The sequence below is a fragment of the Humulus lupulus genome, chromosome 1, assembly GCF_963169125.1.
Source record: "Humulus lupulus chromosome 1, drHumLupu1.1, whole genome shotgun sequence".
NCBI classification, from domain to species: domain Eukaryota; kingdom Viridiplantae; phylum Streptophyta; class Magnoliopsida; order Rosales; family Cannabaceae; genus Humulus; species Humulus lupulus.
The window spans coordinates 48,659,283-48,668,356 of NC_084793.1; the positions used below are offsets into that span (position 1 = coordinate 48,659,283).

Genomic DNA, 9,074 nt, shown 5'->3' on the forward strand with positions numbered 1-9,074 from the left:
GGAGACCTAATAGAGCTAGAGATCAAAGACTTTGATGTAATACTGGGAATGGATTGGCTAGAAAGGCATTGCGCAACCATCGACTATAGACGCAAGAAAATGATGTTCGAAACTCCTGACGGTCAGAGACTGTGTTTTATGGGAAAGGTTTCAGGACTACGTACACCGCTTATTTCATCTCTCAAAGCTCAGAGGATGATCAAAAATGGATGTCACGCATTCTTAGCCAGCATCACAGATGTGGTAAAGGAAACACCACTAAAGGTTGGAGACATTCGTATCATAAAAGAATTTCCAGAATTATTTCCTGACGACTTACCAGGGTTGCCGCTGACTCGGGAAATTGACTTCACAATCGAACTAGTACCGGGCACCAAGCCTATCTCAAAGCACCATACCGGATGTCACCTACCAAACTCAAGGAGTTAAAGATGCAGCTACAAGAACTCTTAGACTTGGGTTTCATTAGACCGAGCCATTCGCCATGGGGAGCACTGGTTCTATTTGTAAAGAAGAAGGACGGAAGCATGTAGATGTGTACCGCGAGCTGAATAAGGTGAAAATTAAGAATAAGTACCCGCTACCCCAGATTGATGACTTGTTTGATCAACTCCGAGGAGCGACCGTGTTTTCAAAGATTGATCTACGATCCGGGTATCACCAACTCAAGGTGCGGGAAGAGGATATTCCTAAGAAAACTTTTAGAACTCGATATGGACATTACGAGTTTCTATTTATGTCATTTGGCCTTACCAATGCTCCAGCCGCATTTATGGATTTAATGAATAGGGTCTTCAAGGATTACTTGGACAAATTCATCGTAGTATTCATCGATGATATTTTGGTGTACTCAAAGGATGAAGTCGAGCAGGTGGAACATTTAAGAATGACCTTATTACGATTGAAAGAGCATCAACTTTACGCCAAGTTCAAGAAGTGCGAATTTTGGCTTTCGCAAGTAGCATTCCTCGGCCACATAGTATCCAAGGACAGAGTTGCTGTAGACCCATCTAAGGTAGAGGCTGTGAAGGATTGGCCAAAACCTAAGAATGCGTTAGAGGTTAGAAGTTTTCTTGGGCTGACAGGTTATTATCAGAGGTTTGTAGAGGGCTTTTCTAAGATAGCCACTCTGCTTACCAACCTGACCCAGAAACAACAAAAGTTCAACTGGATAGACAGATGTGAAGAGAGCTTCCAGTTGCTTAAAGATAAGCTATGCTCAGCACCAGTACTTTGTGTACCGGCACCCAATGACAAGTTTGTAGTTTACTGTGACGCGTTGCAGCAAGGTTTGGGTTATGTGCTGATGCACAATGACAAAGTAATAGCCTATGTCTCAAGGCAGTTGAAGGAATACGAACGACGCTATCCAACACACGATATGGAGTTGGCAGCGGTGGTAGCAGACACCAGCAGCCTGCAGGCTTATTGCAACTGCTTAGTATTCCAGAATGGATGTGGGAAGACATAGCCATAGATTTCGTGATAGGATTGCCACGAACAAATAAGCAGCACAACTCGGCTTGGGTAGTTGTAGATAGACTAACCAAGTCAGCTCACTTCCTGCCTGTCAAGACGACATACATAGCAGATCAATATGCAGACATTTATGTTCAAGAAATAGTACGACTGCATGGAATCCCTAAGACCATAGTATCCGATAAAGGATCGGTGTTTACATATGTTGGGGAAGCTTGCAGCAAGCCATGGGTACCAAGTTAAGTCTTAGTACAACATTTCATCCTTAGACCGATGGTCAGTCCGAGCGTACCATACAGATTTTAGAGGATATATTGCGCGCTTGTGTACTCGATTTCGGAGGATCATGGAGTAAGTATTTGTCACTTATAGAATTCTTCTACAACAATAGCTACCAGTCAACGATCGGGATGGCACCTTATGAGCTACTTTATGGAAGAAGGTGTCGATCACCGTTACATTGGGACGAGGTAGGAGAAAGGAAACTTCTTGGAACTGAAGCTGTAAGAGAAGCTTAGGATGCAATAGCGCTGATTAGAAAGCATATGATCGCTGCTCAATGTCGTCAAAAAAGTTATGCGGATACCAATCGACGTGATGTGAAATTCAAAGTAGGCGATCAAGTCTTCTTAAAGATATCTCCTATGAAAGGTGTGAAGCGCTTTGTGAAGAAAGGCAAGCTTAGTCCCCGGTTTATCACTACAAGAAAAAATTCTTTTAATAACACCGAAAATATGTTATCAAAACATACGATAACACTTTTTGATGTGTTAAGACCGACTATGCTATCGTAGGTCAGGGTACTTTACATAACACTTTATCATTGTTATACAGATGTGTTATTATACTGTCAACGATAACACACTTTCTGTGTTATTTTAATAAATAGATAAGTGTTTAATTATATTATTTATAGTCGATTATATAACACATTTCAATACTTATAAATTTGTGTTATACTACACTTTAGTATAACACATTATTTGTGTTATATAATGAAGTTTGCATAACAAAATTCTTTACTTATAAAAGGTGTTATTGTAATAGATATTATAACACATTTTTCGTATTATTTTAATATTTAGATAAGTTTAAATTCTCATTATATATTCATTTGTATAACACTAATTTATTCTATTATATATTTTTTATATATAATTAAAATTAGCTTTCTAATATATACTAGCATCATCAAATGAACGTGATTTTCAAATAACAAATAGTAAAAACATTCAACATTATATTAACAATCCACAAATTAGTTTAAAACATTCAACACTGTCATCAACAACAAAATGTTCTTAAAGTTTTCCACATTCAGGGAAACCAACAACTTCTCTATACATGAAAATAATACTTGGAAATAGCTCTGTTATAACAAACCAAAATATACCAACTTAGTAGTTATTCTTCTTCTGCTTCTTCACATTAACGAAAAGAAAACTAAAATACTAAGAAGAAGAAAAAAAATCAAAGTTTCATTTGTTCCTACTTTCCCTTGGTGTTCTCTAGTTTTCGCCACTATGGGAAGCTCGGCTACCTCACGACCAAATATCCTAAGAAGACCAGCTGATACAACAATAGACCTGTGTGGATGGATGCATTTGCAGAAGAAAGGTATTATACTCGTATCAATAACCAATTAAAGAAAGAAAATTAACATAACATATTGCCCAATATAATATTAGAAAAGGCGTAGTACCTCACAGTTAAAACTACACAGTACATTCCTCCAAACTCTTGACCAGAAATGTTTCTTCTGCAAATTTCCAAAGCAAAAGACATCATAAATTAAGATTCTTTGCTTGCCAATATATTATCACATAAATCACAAACTAATAGGCTAACTTTGCTTACCCATACACCATAATAGGAATCAAATCACGACCAGATTTTGCTACAATAGGATCAAAACACTCCTGTGCATTACAAATCAGAAAATTAGATGCTATTTGTGAGAGCCTATGGAAATTACAGAAACTCATGACACATACAACATATTTTTCTCCCCCAAAAATTAATCCCCGCTGTCTAAATGGGTAATGTCATAAATATGTAAAAAGGATAAGTTAAACAAAAAAATACACATCTAATCAACACTTAAATTGATAACTCCAACAAACATTCAGGAAAAAAAGAAGAAGAAAGCAGAAATTGCTGCCAAATTCAATTAAAAAATAGTATCTTATTTTTTAATAAACTATTTTCAATCAATATATGTATATATTTAAATATATGTGTGTGTGTGTAAGCTTGAAATATAACTATATATGTGGTGGAGAGCTCTCAAGAGCCATCCACCATAAAGATAACATGAACAGAATTCTTAAATGTTGTTAAAAAGTTGTACTATTGAAGAACCCACTGTGTCACATGAAATATAAATCAGTTTCACAGTCATTAGGAGAAAAGTATCCAGTACATATTTAAAAGAAAAAAAACATCACTGAAATGATAAAAATAAATATGACAAGGGAAAGGGTGATTACTATTTTCATCACCGAAACATGATTCTTAAGCTATTTCTTAATAGTTCTCCTACTTGTTTTAGACAAACTTATCACATAGTTTCACATCCATCAAAAAGCAACCACCAAATAATTTTTTCTTAAAAAAAAAGGATCATTCAAGAAAAAAAGTAACAGATTGAAGTCATATAAAGGATAAAGTACATTAATAAAACCAGAGTTTGCAAGCAGAAGCAACTAATGTCAAATGCAAACTAAAATCTTTGAATAGACTCCCAATCTTCAAAACTTAGTATCATCGCTACCCTTTAAATAAGCATGGAAATGAGTAGAATTTCTGGTACAATAATAACTTACCCGGAAAATAGCAGCAGACCTTGACAGAAATGGCAGATGTTCTGGATATCGCATGTAATATGGACATTCTTTCTCACCCTGTGATATAAACCACATAAGATGACCACAAGCAACTATTGCATCTTTTATATGTTGAAAGGTTAAAATATAGACAGAACAATGATGTTATACCACTCAGATTGGAAGACCAACAAAGTTAAACTCTAGAACTGGTGCTAATGGTGCTGCAGAAGTCTTTCCTCTAGTGTGGTTATATTTACACGATTTTCCAAATTTACATCCCCCTGACCTCAAATAATACTGCAAGAAGCTCAAGATTTTATAGCACCATAAATCTATTATTAGTCCAAAAGACACATTGCAGTCAAATATGTGGTATTAAAAGAGAGTAAAAAAATATCCAGAAATCTTATAATATATAACTTTTAGTAGAGTACATCATGAGTAAAAGAATGGACTTAGTCAGAGAGCATGAGGGGAATAGTAAAAAAAGATAATCAGAATTTTGTGGAAAAATCTCTATTTCTCTTCTGAACTATAAGTGCTATAATAATGACTCAAAATCTGTATTTCCTAAACTACTATCTAGCTCTAGAAGACAAACAAGCTTCTAAAAATAGGCTTAGAAACTATACATACTCAATAAACTAACCTTGCATTTCCTAAAGTTTCATGAAAAGTTTAAGAGAAACAGTCAAGAATAGACATAAAAAGGAAGTGAGGAAAACAAGAGAAGCTTACATGACAGAGAATGACAGAGGTGGAGCCATTATAGCCAACCACAAACAAAAACCCCATGTGGCAGCAAGGTCTAGAGACTAGCTTAAACTTAAACTCTCCAGGCCATTTCTTTTTTTTTTTTCTTCAGAATTTTCACTTAAATGTAGTCAAAGCTTAAAGGCCTCCAAACATAAGGAATATCACCACAAATAGAATATAGATTAATATGTGGAAAGCATCAAAGGATTTAAACAAAAATTGGGTCACGGCTTGATTATCACAATTTCCAAGTCCGAGAGCTAAAACTAAGAAACAAGCAAAACAAAGGCCCAAAGCTGGAGGTCAGCCAAAGCCAATATTTTTATCATATAAAGTATATTTCAGCCACTAGTTAAACATCTGTTTCGAAAATGCTAAATGTGATTGAGGCTAAATGTGTTACAGTTGAGAACAACAACAAAAGGCTAGCTACTATAGATTGGAAAAGAAAACGCTACCAGCAAGAACCAGCCCACTATGGCATTATGCTTGTTTCAAGTTGAGCAGATTTTCCAGATAAAGGAACTGTGGTTTTAACCTGAAAATAAGTGATAGAAGTCAAGGGATTTGAATTCTGAAGGCACTCAGAAAAACTAATAGCCTAAACATAGAAATACAATCGGTCTACTCAAATTCACAATGCACAAATCTAAGCCTAAAGAAAACCAATCCTCATTCTTTTAATTTAAGTTAATTTTGGTTAGAACTTAGATGACAAAGGATCAAATCTATTGAGCAAAAAGAGAGCAATATTTAAAAAATAAAAAAAAAATTGCTATGTCAAAAGCCATTGTCTTTACCATTAAACAAAGTACTTTGAAAGACTATCGTTGATATCCTAAAAGATTTACATAATCAAGGTGGCAGCTTCACACTAACACATATATGAAAAAAATATATAATATATTTGTTTGGTCTCTAAGTAGCGTCCACTTCTATGACAAAGACAAAGACAAATCACAAGATAATATATAGACACAAATGAGAATCAGTTTCTAAGATATTTGATTATTGATCCATATAGATAATTAATACCAATTAGTTTTATGAGGATTGACCTTAAATTAAACCACATAAAAGAGTTTCAAAGAAATAGAAGGATCAACACTAATGTTTAAACATAAAACAAGAGAAACATATCCCGTTTTCATCTGCATAGAGAAAATAATGGATTTTGCAGGGTTGGTTATGTATAATGGATATTTGTTTAATTATTGGGATAAACTACCATCCACCATTTCAGATTCAACCTTCTCATTTTTCAAGGTTGAACATGTTATCCTTCAATTAGATTATTTATTAAAAGAACATATTCTAAAGCAAGTGAAAGATGTTTGAGAGAAAAGATTGACATAATAATATAGATATGTAGAACACAGTACATGACAAGGACAATGCTTATTTTGTTAAACATACATTGTTAATCATGTTTCTTATTCTTTAAATCTTTAGCTTCTGAGAAATGGAGGATAGTTTGCCATGCATTTCAATTTGATTTGTACTGGAAGTCCCTGCTTTTGGTGCTAAAGAATCTGTAGGATCCTTTTGTAAAGCTGTGATGGGGTTTGGCTCAAAATGTGGAAGAGGTTGCAGTGTTAACATGGCTACTGGAACCTAGTTAGGCTAATCTCATCTCAACTATAACCATCTGAAGACTCGTAGATGATTGAGCTGAAAATACTTTTGGCAGAGGACTTCCTGAACTGGAAGTAGTGAAAGAAGGCCATATTTGCAATGCTGAAGTCTAACTTAGAAGAATGAAATAGAACAAAAGGACAAAAACACAATGCGAAAAAGATGATGGAAACCATGGTCGCCTTAGCTATCTGTCCCCAGATTAATCCATTGGATTGATGAATTATATTTTGCTCGGGGCTACAACTTAATCTCTCTCAACTCATTGGAGGATGAAGGCTACAACTACAAGTCTTCAAATGGCATCATAAAGATTACTAAAGGCTCACTGCTAGTTATGAAATGGAATAAAGTAAAGGGATTGTATGTGTTAGATGGGTAAACTGTATCTATTGCTGAAGCTGATGCTATTAAAGTTCAAGAAAATGAGATGCAACTATGGCACCAAAGGATGGGTCATATAAGTGAACAAGGCTTGAGGGAACTACACAACCAGAGAATTATAGACAAGATAAAAACATGTGCATTACCATTTTGTGAGGCTTGTGTCTACGACAAACAACATAAAATCAAGTTTTCAGTGGCAAAGCATAACACCAAGCAAATCTTGGAATATGTACATCAATATGCAAAATCGAAAACACATATGCAAAATCGAAAATTAATTTTGAAAACCACAAATTTTATAGATTCTATGAGATTCAAGCTGATAAATCTAACATCTTAAACTAATTACTTACCTGGCTTGCATTGAGATACATACAATTTCATGTAATATAAAGGTCATTCAAGGTAGCATCATAAGCCTATTAATGACCATGGTTCATCACTACTGCCACTACTCACCTCAAACTATAAAATTCATGAAATTACTTGTTACGAGTCTTAAAATCATAAACTATATTCATTAATGGTACAAACTTAACATAAAGAAACAAATTCCAACTGAAATGTCCAAAAAAATCATCATTTTCATAATCACCATCATTCCCGCTCATTCTATCTTAAATTCGGGTACTAAAATAAACATTATTTCAGCAACTTAATACTAATAACAATGCTGCTCTACTAAATTATGGTAGCCAAATAATTTAGTTTCATAAACCTTCAAAGATACTGATTATAAATAGTTCTAGAAGATTTTCTATCACATTGACATTGAAAATTATGTGTTGATCAATTTGGACTATTATTATTATTTTCCATCAATTTTGTCGTCAACATTAAAGACTTTGCATAGAAACTAAGTAATTGTTTATTTATTAATTTTGTTGACATATGTAATACCCTATATATATATGTTGAAAATGGAATAATTTCATAGAGGCAAACAAAATACTATTTTTAATAAAATGGTCCACAACCACCTATAGTGGGAGACCTTATTAACAAAATAAAGACAAACAAAGCAATAACAAATTAAGACAAAGCTGTTACTAACAGACTTTTGGATTATCAACACTAATACAATCTAATCTAAAGGAAAATTTTGTTAATTTAAGAGATGAACTCTATCTCTAAACAGAGAGATACACCACTGTAAAGAACGCCCTAAACTAATACTTAATAAAACATTCACATAACATTGTTTATAAAAGAAAACCACTTATTATCAAAGTCTCAGTGGGGACTTGCTTAAAACCATGCAAGTTGGCGCCATTAGTTTTAAAAGAAAACATAAATCTTTATGCAAAGTTCAAAAGAAGCAAAAATTTAAATAACTAAGTCCCACTGGTAATTTGGAAAGTCTCTTAAAACATAACATAATTTAAATGGCGCTCTAAGATGATCGTTTTTCCATCCATAGGATGCCCCACGCCATACACCCCACGACGATAGAACTCCTCATGTCATCACGCGTGCCATAAAGAAATCCTACTTGCTACCTGGAAGGAAAGTAAGGGGGTGAGCTAAAAGCCCAGTAAGGAAGTGCAAACAATAAGCAAGTAAGGATACAACAAATACGAACACTAACGTTCATCTAACACATCATGGCATATCATAACATTATCGTAACATATCATCATAGCATATCATAACGTTTTCGTAACATATCATCATAGCATATCATAACGTAATCGTAACATATCATCATATCACATTCATATAGCATACATGATGAGCATGGCCCGCTAGTTGTCCATGTCACCCTATGAGGTAAACAAGAGTCTCTGGTCTTTGAATAACCTTGGCGCGTCCGCCCTAGGAGTTACGTCTTTATATCCTTAGTAACCCATTTGATGTGTCGCGTTCATCACGCTAACATCCATTCATAAACATATCATATTCATACAAGCCACACATCATCACAATATGACATTCATAATTCATAACAATTCATTCATACAACAATCTTACCATTCATAGCATAAAATC

General features: G+C 34.3%; 1 protein-coding gene across 1 annotated transcript; it reads right to left on the reverse strand.

The window, feature by feature from the left end:
• Nucleotides 1-2,780: 2,780 nt before the first annotated feature.
• Nucleotides 2,781-4,689, reverse strand: LOC133814517 (uncharacterized). The gene is made up of 6 exons (XM_062247466.1): nt 4,476-4,689; nt 4,305-4,382; nt 3,337-3,398; nt 3,182-3,238; nt 2,932-3,065; nt 2,781-2,848 (listed from the first exon to the last, which is right to left on the reverse strand). Exons 2-6 carry the CDS (start codon nt 4,356-4,358, stop codon nt 2,781-2,783), a joined length of 375 nt encoding a protein of 124 aa, XP_062103450.1. The 5' UTR covers nt 4,359-4,382; nt 4,476-4,689.
• Nucleotides 4,690-9,074: the final 4,385 nt, after the last annotated feature.